General features: G+C 48.4%; 1 protein-coding gene across 4 annotated transcripts in view; it reads left to right on the plus strand.

The window, feature by feature from the left end:
- Positions 1 to 342: 342 nt before the first annotated feature.
- The window catches only part of LOC114068243 (metabotropic glutamate receptor 7), a 137,936-nt gene continuing 123,737 nt past the window's right edge, over positions 343 to 14,541 (plus strand). For all 4 annotated transcript variants that reach the window (XM_027904196.1, XM_027904194.1, XM_027904195.1 and 1 more), the window contains exon 1: positions 343 to 561. In XM_027904196.1, coding sequence (XP_027759997.1) covers positions 450 to 561 — 112 coding nt within the window. In that variant the 5' untranslated portion in view covers positions 343 to 449. The remainder of the gene's footprint in view (positions 562 to 14,541) is intronic.

The following is a 14,541-nucleotide window of genomic DNA, read 5'->3' on the forward strand; positions in this document are numbered from 1 at the left end:
CATTCAGGGTCCCAAATCACCTGATGCTGCTAAAAGCAGGACACCAACAAAAGGACCATAGTGATTAAAATGGTTTTGTGTGCTGTGCTGGGGTTAGACTGCCTGAAAGGGAGACATTATGGATGTGCACATATACAGTTGTCTTCAATTGTTTAACCATTTTATTTGTGTAACTGGAAGTCAATTAAAAGATTGTTTCTTTGGCTTGTACGTTGTAAGGAGAAATAGAGATGGAAACAGTGAAGGCAAAGCTCAGCTGGAGCCAACAGCTTCAGCTGACTGCTGCAAGAAGTGCCATGAGTGTATGAACATGTATATTTATCAGAAATTATTTTTTTCTACAGATCCCACAAATCAGTTATGCCTCAACTGCACCAGAGTTGAGTGATGACAGGCGCTATGATTTCTTCTCACGGGTGGTTCCTCCAGATTCCTTCCAAGCACAAGCAATGGTGGACATTGTGAAAGCTTTGGGATGGAATTATGTATCCACTTTGGCATCTGAAGGGAATTATGGAGAAAAAGGAGTGGAGTCCTTCATGCAAATTTCCAGAGAGGCAGGTAGGCAACACCCGTCCCCCCTCCAGAAAATGCTGTGGAAGTGATGAATGTTATTTTGTACCAAATGTGATATTATTTTTCTAGAACTTAAACATTTGATTCTAAGGTTGCTTCAGTTCTTTGCAATGCTCTGCAGTGGCTCCAAGATACTCTCATTCCTAAATTGCTTACGGAGTTTCAGATTTTGAAACCTCAGTGGCTTTCAGTCGTTTCTGGGAGAAAAACAGAAAACCTTGAGTTTTATCAAGCTGCTGCTGTTGCCCTGGAGGGCATCCTGTTGTGTTGACATGGTAGGAGGGAGGTTTGGAAGCTGAGCTTTTCTCTCAGCACAGCTCGGGGCTGTGCCCTGCTGTACCTGGCACTGAGCTGTGTCCCACGGTTTGTTCAGCTCCCACATCTCAGCCTGGTTGGTGTAGCTTTGCTTTACTTTTTCTCTGGGCAGTTCAGCTGAGACAGTTCCTAACCTTTCCCTCCAGTTCTGCAGCTTGCTTTCCTCTTCTGCTTCAAAACCTAGAAGGGGGCCTGTGCTGAAGGTGTGACTGCCGTGTGCTCATCCCCTTGTCCCTGTAACTTGTTCTTCAGGGTAAAGAGCTCTGAATTTCCCCAGAGGCACCAGAATGTAGGAGGACTTCAGATGGCTCTGTGGGGAATAGAGGTATAAATCCTTGGCAGGCTGATTTGCAATCCAGAATCGGAAGGGTTTGGAAATTGGGATGTTTCGAGTTGAACCCTGTGCTGGGAAGGAAAAATAAGCAGATGATGTAATTCATTATTGGTGATAAGTGCAGTGGTAGAGCCTGATGGGGAACACAGCGTTGTTGTACAAGAATGAGCTGTGTTGTATTCCCAGAATGAACTCAGATCTCCCACCCTGGACCTGCCCTGGCACTGCCTTAAATAAAACCAGCACAGTCCCCCCCGTAAATAAACCAGCACAGCTGAGGGGATGTGGCAGTGCAGGAATTGCTCTGCAGGAGCCACTGGAGGTTTTCATCCCCAGGGCTGTTCCAAGGCTGGATCAGCAGCAGCTCTGCCTGCAGAAGCACCATCTCACTCCCAAATTCCTCGGGGAGCTGCTGGATCCCTCCTGGCAGCATCATCCCACAGCAAGCAGAGAAGGAGCCTGTGCTTGAAAGAAAGGGGCTTTGGACAGTGGGATCTGAAACTGTTTCCTTCTGTTGATATCTCGGGAGGGACCTGCATTTGCATAAATATGTCTGTTCTTACAAATGCATATTTATGTGGTATTAAAGAAAATGGGGTTGGATTTAATACAGCAGGAAGTGACAAATGCCAGAGTTCATTATAATTTAAAATTGGCTTTATTTGCAAATACCCACTGTCGCAAAATCATCCCCAAAATATGTTCTCTGTGTCAAGGACAAGCTCCAGTGAAGAATGTTGTCCCATTTTATAGACCTTCTGGAGAATTAAATTTGTTGTGCGAGCTGTTCGTGTAGTCAACATGTAATTCAGCATCCCTCATAAAAAACAAAGCCCAAACCCAAACCAGCAGCCTGCTGACAGCAGCTCTCATGCAGGGGGATGTGGGTCGTGCCTGGGAGATGAAGGCACTAACAGGGATAGTGCATCAGCTTCCACAGGCACTGGAACACCAATAATCCGATCCCCAGCGCTGCTGCTGCTGCTTCTTAGGGCTGTGCTGAACTTCTTGTGTCTCACAGATAAAGCTCAGGTGAAGTTCTGAGGGGATTTAGTACCTGTCAACAAGTTCCCTGGGGCTGTAAAACCCTGGGAATGTAAGAGGATCCTGTTGTCTGGAGGTTGAATGGAGCAGCGCTGCCTGGAGATGCAGGTCCTGACCTTGGATCCCTGGGGAACAATGGCACCTTGTCCCCTGGCTTTGGGGATGAGTTGTGACCCTCTCCCAGGTGCTGCCTTGGGGGTTCATGTGGCCATGTCCTCTCCTGGGGGAGATGGTGTGGAGGGGGTCACATTTTGGGTTGTTTTCCCAGGGCCTGAGGTGGCTGTGTCTCCTTGGGGACATTGGTGTGGGATTGCTGGGACAGCAGGGTTTGGAAGGAACCTGCTGAAGGAGCAATGAGCAGCGCTCATTTCCCTGCCTCATGGCTGTGGGGGGTCTTTAGCAGCTCTTAGATCTCTGTTAGAGACATGTGAGGGGTCAAGAGCTGCTGGGAGTGTGTGAATTGAGCAGAGGGGACAGGGCTTTCAGAAAATGGAGAAGTGTCACCGAGATCATTTGCTCTTCAAACCTTAAACATATTTAAAGGGGTCCCAATGCAGGTGGCCTGAGTGAGGTGTGTAACTGTGCAGTGTCCTTCCAAAGCAGGGTGACTGATGTGAGCTGTGCTCCTGGGACACTGGCAGGGTGGGAGGGAGGGAGGGATGGGGCACGCTCGTGGTGCTCCTGCTGCTGCCATGGATTAATGGATTAATGCCCTGAAGGGATAGGGGGAGGATGGAGGGCAGGAGAGGGGTTTAGGTGGTGGTTTACCTCATTTTCAAGTAACTGAAAACTTGTGATGCTCATCAGGAGCTGTGCTATTGCTCTCACAACTCCCTGACAGGAGGGTGCAGTCAGGGGGGTCGGGCTCTGCTCCCAGGGAATGAGGGGCAGGAGGAGAGGGAACGGCCTCAGGGGGCACCAGGGGAGGGGCAGAGGGGATATTCATCAAAGTCTCTTCACAGAAAGTGTTGCCCAGCCCGGGCACAGCTGCCCAGCCCTGGCACAGCTGCCCAGCCCTGGCACAGCTGCCCAGGGCAGTGTGGAGTCACCAGCCCTGGAGGTGTTCAAAAACCTTTGGATATGGCACTTGAGGACATGAGGAGCAAAGTTGGGAGAGGCCGGAGCAGAGTTGGGAGAGGCCGGAGCAGAGTTGGGAGAGGCCGGAGCAGAGTTGGGAGAGGCCGGAGCAGAGTTGGGAGAGGCTGGAGCAGAGTTGGGAGAGGCTGGAGCAGAGTTGGGAGAGGCTGGAGCAGAGTTGGGAGAGGCCGGAGCAGAGCTCCCTGTGTCAGTCCTCCCTACATGATCCCATAGGACCAGGGGCCTCTGCCAGGAGAAGCCCTGGGGGGGAGGTATTTGGTCCCGAATTTGAGGCACACCACAGAGCACAGGCGTCATCAGCTCCCAGGCAATTGTCTTGTAGCTCATAATGAGGTTCTTTAGGCAGAAGGGAAGCTTTAGTCCATAGGTACCAGCACATTTATTATCCCTGGCCTCGAGTCTGTAGCGAGTTAATTATCTAAATTCAGTGTTTTATCCCAACTTGTTTCTGATCAGCCAGGATCTTAGGAAATCTGAGGATGAGTAGAAAGTGCTACCCCTGCTTAGTTTTCAAATATGCTTTAGCATATAAAGACTTTGCTTGATTCTCTGAGTTAATAATTCTTCACAAAGTGACTTTTATTATGAGCACTTCAAGCGAGTTTGAATATGTCATTGTGGCAGGAGATGAAGATTTGAAACATGCTCTGCAGTCTGTGGGATTAATAAATTAGGGGAATGGTCTAATTATGGAAAACCTAAAGGACAATTTCAGATTATTAATGAAACTACTGAATACTTGAATTTCAAAGATTAATTCATCTTTGATTTTTTTAAAAAGATTAATCTGTACCAGAAGGTTAATTGCTATCTGTAAGAAATATATATATTGAAGTTGTTAGCAAAAGACCACTTGAATGCCTCCTAACAGATAAATGGAAGATCTGGAGTGCGTTTATTTCTGTCCTCTCTCCCCCAGTGGCCCATTTTCACACTCGAGCTGTGCTCTGAGCAGCTCTTGGTGCTCCCTCACCCCACGGGCTGCAGGAGGGGGATGCCCAGAGCTGCACGGCTGTGTCTGCCACCTTCACCCCTTCCCTCTGCCTTCCCACAGCTCCCTCAGCCAGGCTGATCTCAGAAAGGGGTGCTGCTGCTCAGCAAGGCTGGCTCTGAGCACAGGTTTGTTTGCACAAGCCAGAGCTGGTTTTGTCACCGTGTGTGTGCTCAGCAGCTGTCCCTGAGCCAGCGGCTCCATCTCCAAGCTGGGATGACCATCTTCTCAGCCTTTTGGCAGGGCTGGAGCAGAAAGATTCTGGCAAAGCTTGGCACCTTTCTCTGAGTGCTAAAGATGGGATAAAAGGGGGTTGCAGCCCTCGTGCCACTCTGCTGATGTGACTCTTGGGCTGAAGTTTCTTCTGAAGGCTTTCAGTCGGTGCCGTTCGTTCGTAAGAGCCTCGGCAGAGCAGGAGGGAGAATCAGCCCTAAGCCACCTGAGCACAGAGAGCACAACACTTGTGACAGTCACTTTATCTTCTTTTCTCCTTCTTTCACTGAGGACTTTTCTGAAATATTCATTTCTGTCATTTCTCAGTCTCTGTGATCCTGCAGATGCCTCTTACGCAAGGGCAGAACATCTGTGTGAGCTGGGCTGGCATCACTGCAGGGGCTGGCTGTGCTCAGGGACAGAACCTTCAAACCAGGGCAGAGAAGGGACCCCTCACATGATCCCCTGCCCATTGAACCCAGACTATTCTTTGCTTCTGTGATTTTCAGTCCTCTTTGCCCACACAAGTAGATTTTTTTTCCCCAGCAGTGCTACTGAGCTGTGTTTCTTTACTATTTCTCAGTATAAACTTGAATTTCTTGATCTTGTTTTTCCCAACTTTACACTTGGTACTAAACCCTTGTGTGTGTGCACATGGGCACCTGTTTGGGGCATGATGTCCTTCTGTCTGACAAGTGGAGCTGTGTCAGGGCAGGCTCAGGTTGGATCTCGGGGAAAGGTTCTTCCCCCAGAGGGTGGTTGGCACTGAACAGGCTCCCCAGGGCAGTGGGCACAGCCCCAAGGCTGCCAGAGCTGCAGGAGGGTTTGGACAACGCTCTGAGGGACAGGGTGGGGTTGTTGGGGTGTCCTGTGCAGGGGTGAGACTGGATGGTCCTTGGGTGTCCCTCTGGCTCAGGATATTCTGTGATTTTCTGTGTCACTCCCCCAGAATCAGATGAACCGGTGTTTTGCATTGCATTATAATCTGTGCATTAAATATTATCCTCTCTAAACTCTTTTTTTTTTTTTTTTTTTACAAATTAATGACGTACAATTAGGTAGCTCCTACAGAAATTATTTTTATGGGTTCTTCATCTGTAACAAAGACTGGTTTAAGCCCTTTTCACCCACCGAAAATTGGAAATACGTCAGCCTTTCCTAGAACCTTGAGATTTGTTTTCTACACTGATTTGTGTTCCTCAAAAGATCTGAGTCCTTTGATGTGGGTTTTTGGTGATTTGAGTCATCTCCTGGTGCTTTCTGTGACACCCTCAGCGTGGAGCATCATCATCCTCTGCTCTAAATCAGCTCCTCTCCGTGCCGGCACTGACTCTGGTGAGAGCCCAGAGCTGCTCTGTCATCCCTCAGTGATTCACAGAGCTCCTGCAGGTCTGCTCAGCTGCCTGCTCTCAGCCTCAATCTGCATTTTTGCAATAGAACTTCATTTTTATGCTGTCTGTTGGGAATTCCATTAGCACAGATCAGTGCTGGGGAACATGAGAGAGTGGAGTCACTGCATGAGGGAGTTGTACAACTGTCTGTGCTTTGGAGGGAGAGGAGACTGCTCTGTCTCCGGTGGAGAGCTGATTCCTGGTGCCAGCGAGAAAATCCTGCTCTATTTCCCTTTTCTCTTACATCGTGGTGCTGATGAAACATCTCTTGTTTTTCTCTTGATCCATTCAAGCCCTCCCCACTCAAGGGTTTGGAACACTCAGTGCAGGGGGCAGTCACTTCACAGCATAACCCAGGGGTTTAACCCAAAAACGGGAAGGGAAGGTGAAAAAAAGTTAATGAAATCCCTGTGGTGGGCAGAGATTGCATTGGCCATGGTAATAAATAACAAATAGGACTTTTTAGTGGAGCTTTAGCACCAGATGCTGGCAGTGGGTGATGCCCCAAATCAACAGCCTCCCTATTCCCTCTGGCAGCTCCCAAACCCACCTGATAACAGAGCCAGTGTTCAGACAGTCACTGGGAGGAGCCATGGCTTGGAAGATGATGGGATAAGGTGTTGTGCTGTCCACCCTGATGGCTTCATTCAGCTGAAGGAACAGCCACTGCAGCCAGTGTTCACTGCATCTCCCTCTGGCAGAACCCAGGGGACAGAAAGCCCCTCTAGCACTTCAGGCTGAGCCTGTGTGGGGACAGGCTGGTCTAGAAAACTGGGTTTCTGATGGGAATGGCCTTTATTCATTCACTTGAGAGCCTGTTTTCTTCACCAAATACAACATAACCAAATATATAAACCACTCATGAACCCAAGTCATTTATATCCCAACATTTCAAGTGCTTTCCACGTTTCTACCTCTCCCAAATATTCGTGCCTGTGTCCTTTTGGTGTGCAGTGAAGATATGTTGAGTAATATTGTTATGAAATCTATTCTTGCCTTTCCTATTGTTAACTAACAAATGTCTTGTCACTTCAGAAGAAACAATCAGGAGGCATTTCTGTCTGCAGCCGTGGCAGCTGGTGCTGTGTGCTGCAGTCTGTCAGGGTTAATGGGCTTTCCTTTTCATTGTAACTGATCTGCTTGGAGATGGACTTGCCTTGATCCTCGAGGGTGGTTTGGGTTGCATTTGGAGTCAGATGGGACCTCTGGGAGTGGAAAAGCGAAGTGGATGTGTCAGTGCATGGCCAGAGCTGCTGTGGCTCTTTGCTCACGTGTGAGAGGTGCTGTCTCTTGGGGCAGTGGGTGGGGGTGTCCTTAAGGTGATGACTGGGCTTCTGACTTGATGTTGGGTAAAACTCATCATCTGCCTGGCTCAGGTGTTCAAACACCCTCGAGGCACCAGCCTGTGTGTTTAGATTATCCAAACACTGGGAATGCAATCTCCATCTCCTTAGCGAGGCCTCCTCCTGCCTCAGACATAACAGATGTCCTGGGCTGGCTGGCTTTGTTCCCTGAGCAGTAAAGAAGAGTGATGAGATCTGAGCTGCCCTTTGGAGACATCTATTTCTCTCTCTTGCCTCCACAGGGAGTGTTGGCACCAAATATAAGTGTGTTGTTAAAGAATTTGAATTTTTTTTAAAAAAGCAATCATTGGTATCTGTGTGATATGTGTAATTTCTTATCTCCTGCCATCATTAGAAGATAAACACCTGGTGTAGCTTTATGGGGTCCTTGTGATCTCCTTCAGGAGAGCAGTGGAGCTGCAGGGCATTGGAAAGTCAGGGCCTGGATGTGCCCCTGGTGGCACTGCAGCATCAGGAGTGGTGACTCTGTGATGGGACCAGCAGGGGCTGAGAAATTCCTCCTTCTCCAATAGACTGAGGAAAAACCAACCAAATAGAGCTGGGGAGAAGGAAAGAGGTAAAGACCTGAGGGGGTGATTGCCTTTGTGCCTGCTCTGTGGGACCTGAGCCCAGCCCCATCCTGGCACACACAGATTCCACCCCGTCCTCACCCAGCTGATCTCACCCAGCTGCTTTTGCAGAGCTGGAACAGGCTGCTGCTCCTGTTACACCACCAGCCACTTGAATGATAAATATCTGCCTTTTTATGGCATTTATTGACCATGTGGAGATTGCATCTCAAGGACAGAATCAAATTGAAATAGGCAATTCTTGTTGCTGAACAAATAACCATCAGTGTCCTTTAAAATGTTCCCCCAGATTTAATAAACCAGTTCCTTCATGGGATCGAAACGGGTCAGGGGGGTCAGCTGGGCAGAGGTGGGTGATGAAGTCCTGGTGAGTCCAAAGCAGGGAAATGCAGTGGTGAGCTTTTGTTTGTCCCAGGGAAGCTGGACCCCCCCAGGGGATGCTCCTGTGTTTGGTCCTGGGATGCAGAAGGGAAGATGTTGTTTGCTGCAGTTCTGGAAGTTTTTCATCCCAATCCAGGTGCTTTCATTTGCTCCTTGGCAGCATTTCTGCATCTCAAGGGTAATGGTTCCTCCTGGGAAGGACAGCAGGGTGGTGCAGTCGGAGGAGCAGGAGTGTTGGTGTTTGTTCTGCAGCCAAGTTCTGCTGGGAGGATGGAAACTGGTGAAGGAATGATGGAAATGTTGGGAATGGACAAAGTTTGTTAATGTGCATTAGGAAGCCTGGGGAGAAGGTCCCCTTGAAGAGCAGGAGGTGGTGTTTTGGGGAGGAGAAGGGGAGGGAGTTTGGATTTAGTGAACAATAAAAGGAACAGGTCCAAGGAAAGAACAAGAGAGGGATGAAGAGCAGAAGGAGAGATGAAAAGCTGTAAAATAAAAAGGGATAGAAATGGTGGGGGGTTCAAAGACTGAGCCATGGCAGGGGAAAATTATCCATGAGTAAGGAAGAGTTGCCAAGAGAGTGGGCTGGAAACACACCAAAAAATACTGATTTCAGGAACAGAATTGACTTTGATCGTGAAAACTTAAAACTTGTGGAAGATAAGAGAAATTCTTCCCCAAATCCCTTTTTCTGCCAGGGGCAGGGAAACCAGGCTTCCTAGAGGTTTCCCTCCAAGTGCCTTTGCTCTCACTAAGCTCTTCCCTTGTGCCTCCCAGGGGGAGAGGTGGAGCCTGTGAATCCTGGCTCCCATCCTGTCTCCTGGGCCTGTTCCAGTGTGTGGTGCAAGGCACATTGTCAGCTTTCCTGAAGGAATAGGATGAATTTCATAAAAACCTTCTGCAGAGGAAGCCCCTGCTGTCACTTTGACTTTCCCCACGGAAAACAGAAATATTGTGATTACACTGAGGCTTTCCCATGGGAGATGTGTCTGTTGTGCAAAGTAGGATGAATTTGTTGGGACTTCACTTGGGACTGGCTCTAAAAATGTGTCTCTGCATCTGAAGGGTAGTACATAATGGGATGCAGTAAGTTATTCCAGTTCCTGTCACTGAAATCCTGTACCCCAGGAGGAAATACAAAATATTGCCTCATCTTGTACCTTCCATACTTCACAGTCCCTTTTCACTTTGTGCTAATGCAAAGAACAGCTTTCCCAGCCATGGGGGAGTAGCAGCACATAAATAATTCGGAGATGCCTCTTCCATCATGAGGCCTCCCCTGCCTGCTCCGTTCCTTCTCCCTCCTCAGACAACCGAGGATGACAAACACCCTGAGCCCTTCCTGCTCCTGGGAGATGGTTCTCATGCCCTGCTAGTGACCTTCTGGGCAGGCCAAAATGCTGCCTGGTCTGTCCCCGAGGTTATCTGAGCCTCCCCCTGTCCACCCTCCCTGTGTAGGAAGGAAAGGTCAAAGAGAGGAGAAATCCCCTCTGATGGTGTGTCTGTTCCCAGCCTTGCAGAGCCACAGCAGGGAGGGAATGATGATCAGTGGAGTTCTCAGTCTTCCCTATGTGTTCTTGGGGAAGTTATTTATCAAGGCAGTGTTTGAAATACTGTTTGCTGTGCTGTATCCAAAAGATACCTGAGGTGGGAAGATGAGCTGTAAAACGGCACTGTAAGTGGTTTACATGATAGGCAGGATGTTGGGAAGATGTATAGAGATGTATGCAGGCAGTTTATAGCTCAGGCTCTTCTGTTCCTTTCCCCTTTGGTGTCTCAAGATTTATATGTTTTCAGTCTAAAATGAATCTTATAATGGAGGCTGTCATCATTATTTTAACACCTTACCAATTGCCCTTATTTAAATAAAAACCTCATGTTGATGGGGCACCACCCTCTTTCCAGGCAGGTTCCTTGGCTGGTCCTGTGTCGTGTGATGGCACATTGTGATGTTTTCTTGTAGCAGTCCCTGTTCATAGCATTTTTGGGGTTGGTAAAAAACCAAATTATTTAATTATCATCAGCAAAAGACTTTGCATTTATCTCAGTGTGTGAATGAAATGGAGATGAAACAGCTTAAACTTTGGGTAATGGAAGTGCAACTCAAACATTTGTGTTTGATAAATGAGCAGATGTTGCAGTTTATGATGTGCTTTAGCGGGCATGGGGTGTTTGGTCAGGGCTTGGTCTTGGAGGTCTTTGCTGACCTTACTGATCCTGTGATTCTGTGCAGATGTTGGAGGTTTGAATTGGCTCTGGGGGCTCTGTGCTGGCTCTGGGGGCTCTGTGCTGGCTCTGGGGGCTCTGTGCTGGCTCTGGGGGCTTTGTGCTGGCTCTGGGGGCTGCCCAGAAGAAGCAGCTCAGAGCTGCCCTCACTGCTCTGCTCAGCCTTCCACGGAGGACTCTCCAGCTGGGAGAAGCCTGGCAGGGCTCTCTCAGTCTGGAAGGGGCTATCTCAGGCTGGAATCAAGAAAATTCTCTTTAAGCATTGATTAAAGATACACTATAATTTAATTCCCTGGGTGTATTTTTTTTTCTCCCCTTAATTCACTAATCCACAGTGTCTAATCAACCCTTTCATTGTCTCTCAGATTATCTTATATCTATATTTTGTTCCTTTTCAGGAGTATCCCCCATGCCTGTTCTTGTTTGGAGCACTCAGGGCCAGCTCTCTCCAGACATGGCTGTGCTCAATTATCTTTATTTACAAAGCCCAAGGCCTGTGTTGAGCTGTGTTGATCAGAGCTTTCCAGGGGAGATGTCCTCGGGTTAACTTCTGTCCCAGCAAGCCATGAACCTGACTGGGAGCTTGCAGTGCAGTGATCCCAAACATAGCAGCTTTTCCACTTAAAAAATGAAGGATTTCACTTAAATGCCCGTGTTTTAAGAAGAGCAGGGTGCAGATGCAGAACAGCAGGGAGCTTTTTTTTGACAGCTCTTCATTGACTTTTCACTGCTGTTTATATATTTCTTTTAAAGACAATTTTATATCCAGGCAAAAGCAAGTCTAGACAGATTGTCTAAAAACTTTTATTGGCTAATTAAGATTATACTGCTGGTATAGCACTGCTGGATAGCATGGACTCTGCTTCAGAAATGGCCTTTATTTTTTTGCAGCATGTGCCTTTTGCCAAGTTTTCTCCTGTTATTCCTTTGGAGGGCTTCTTTCATATCTATTTCAGTGTCAGAACCAAATAATACTCGAAGTCTGATTGTTTGGACATCTGAGTCTGTACAAAGGAACTGGAACACCTTGGTTTTTTTCTCAGAGTACTGAGTGTTTGTGGTTTGTGTTCAGATTGAGCAGAAATGCAATTGCTCTGCACACACAGCAATCAACCCAGCCTTAAGGAGTTGTCTCAGCGTGGTGGCCTCAGCACTGGTGGGAGGTGGGAGGTGACAGCCCTGGCAAGGACAGCCCTGGTGCTGCTGTGCAGGTACCTGGGGATGGGTCTGATCAGAGGAGCTGTGCTCCCAGGGCAGTGCTTTGGGATTGACTCACCTCTGGTCCAAGCTGGCTGGTTTATGAGAACACAAGGAGTGTTTATTTGGAGGTTGGGGTGAGGCAAGTGGCTTTGGACACTCGGGTATCAAAGTTGGTTCTGCTTTGTCAATTCATCAGAGTGGTTTGGGTTGGGAGGGACCTTAAAGCCCACCCAGTGCCACCCATAGCAGGGACACCTTCCACCAGCCCAGGGTGCTCCAAGCCCCGTCCAACCTGGCCTTGGACACTCCCAGGGATGGGGCAGCCACAGCTTCTCTGGGATCCTGTGCCAGGGCCAGCTCAAACAGTGTGGTAAGAACTGAGTCCTGCTTACCCCGAGCCAGGATGAACTGGAGCCTGGATATTCCCACTGGGGAATTTTCACCTCTCCATAATCCCCAAATCAGTTCATCTCTTTTGTTGTTCATCCCCAGGAAAGCACAGCACATTGATTACAGCCCAAACTGATCTCTAACCTCCAATTGCTGTAATCAAATATCTTTCATTTACTAACATCAGGAGGGGAGGCAGAGAAGCAGCCTCACAAAACCACAACCAAAGTCTGTAGTGCCCAAGTTGTTCCTTGACAGAAACATTTCCTTTTGAAAGGTCTGTGCAGCAGCCCTGAGGAACCCCTTCCCTCTGCAGGTCTTTCCCCCTCAGATGCTCTGCAGTGTCCCTGCTCCCTAAGATGCACCACAACAACAATTAGAACTTCTGGGGGCTTTGCAAAATTTGAGTAGTCTTGTGCCTCTTGAGGCTCTGACCAGTAATGCTGCTTCCTTTGAGGTTCCTTTGGTGCAGTGTTTTCCCTCAGACTTTTCTAAGAACAAACGTGAGGGCTGGAGTTCCAGGGGGATGAATGCAGAGAATTCCAGCCCTGCTTCCTGAGAACGTCCCTGCGAGCACCATCTCCTTCCAAAGCCACACCGTGTGCTTTCTCTGCCCCAGGCGGGTGCTGACACTGCCCCCCTACCCCTCAGGCCTGGGCTGTGCCCCTGGGTGAGTGCTGGGCAGGACACCCTTGGGTGCTGGAGGGTTCCAGCCCCGTGGGGTGAGCGGGAGCAGAGCGTGGCTCTGAGCTACGTCACGGCTGAACCCAAGGACGATCATCCTCCTGATCTTTGGGGGAATATATTTGATTATATTTCATTAATCCCTGCCTTCTGAGCGTTTCCAAGCTCTGCAGCGAGCACAGAGCTGCCTCCTCAGCCACTTATCCAGCTCTTCTCCCTGACTCCAGCCCCGCCTGGCACGTCAGCAGCGCTGATAACGCCGTGTTGGGAGCCGTCTTTGATTTCCCAAGGATTTTCAACAGCCTCCCCAGCACGAAAAGTAAAGCACGTTCCTTCCAGCATTTTTTTTCAAATTCAAGCAGGTTTCAAAGCCAAACCTCTGTAGTTTTGTCAGCTTCAGAGTGCCTTTCTCAGAGCAGAATACTATTGATTAGGCTGTAACGGCAGCTCTTACTTAGAAAGGAGCCAAGAATCATAAACATTAAAGATGGGAAGATATAATTTGGATGTCATTAGTACTTAAGCTGCTTTTCTCTTCAGGATGTGAATGTGCACAGGTGGATTAGCAGCTGGCTTTGAATATAGGATTTTTCCTGTATCAGAACTGGGTGAAAATACCTGGTATTTGGAGCTGATTTGCAGATCTGTCTTTGCTCATCCAAGCAGTTGTGTCATGAACTGATCTCAACCAAGAAGAGCTCTCTCTTTCTCTGTTTCAATCAACCACTCTGTAGGTATCATACTTTATCTGTAGATACCGAATTCCTTGTGCTGCAAATCCATCTGGAACAACCCTTCCCCAGCCCAGGTCTCCATTCCAGTGTCACCGGTGTGCAGGGCTGTGGCTGCACAGTGTGACCAGGCCATCCAAGGGCAGGGGGCAGCCTGGGCACCCCGACACAGATTTGGGGGTGCCCAGGCACCAGAGGGTTTAAATCCCTGCTCTCCACTCCTGCTGCCCCAGCAGGGCAGGGACTGGCTTAGGGATCCTGGCCGTGCCCTTCAGAGTCTCTTCAAGGGATTTGTCTCCAATCCAGAGTTCAACTTTCAGTAAAAAGCCTGCAGTCATCTACATTTAAAGCCTCCCTTCCTCTCTGCTCTGGAGGTAAAGATTTCTCTTTGGGAAGGGAGGATGTCATCCTGTTCTTGAGGAGCACCTCTGCAGGATGAGGTGTGTTGGATGTGTCTTGGTGCTGCTGCAGGAGACCCCGAAAGGTGCTCGTGTGGGTCAGCTGAGATTCACTTACATTTCTCTGCCTTGGTGTGGAATCGATGGAAAAGGAAAAAAAAATCCCACTTTTTCCTAGGACTGTTGATTCCTGAGGCACAGCTGGTTCCCAGTTTCCAGGTGAACAGGGGTGTGTCGTCTGTAGGTGTGTTTGCAGTGGTGCACAATTCCATTGTGTGCTGAATTACAGGGAAGAGCATTACTGGGGAATCAATCCAGCAGAAGTGATTGACAGCTCCAAATATGCAAAAAAAAAGTCGTATAAAGGAAACCAAAACTTTGCAGACAGGATCAGAAAAGTGAAAAATCTGAAATATTCAAAGGCAAAGTATATGACAATGACATGATGAGACAAAGAGTCACATTATTTTAACTAAGAGCCAGATTTAGAACACCCTGGGAGAATGTTTTCTGGGTAGCTAAGTGAGAAAAATGAATTATCCTCTCAACTTCTGCTCTTCATAATTCAATGTATGGACTTGAAAATGGCTTTAGAACGAAGATCAGCCCTGTCACTACATCAGTATGACTTATTGTGAG

The sequence above is a fragment of the Empidonax traillii genome, unplaced genomic scaffold (assembly GCF_003031625.1).
Source record: "Empidonax traillii isolate 1590-97213 ecotype Southwest subspecies unplaced genomic scaffold, ASM303162v1 scaffold1019:size274861, whole genome shotgun sequence".
Lineage (NCBI taxonomy): Eukaryota > Metazoa > Chordata > Aves > Passeriformes > Tyrannidae > Empidonax > Empidonax traillii.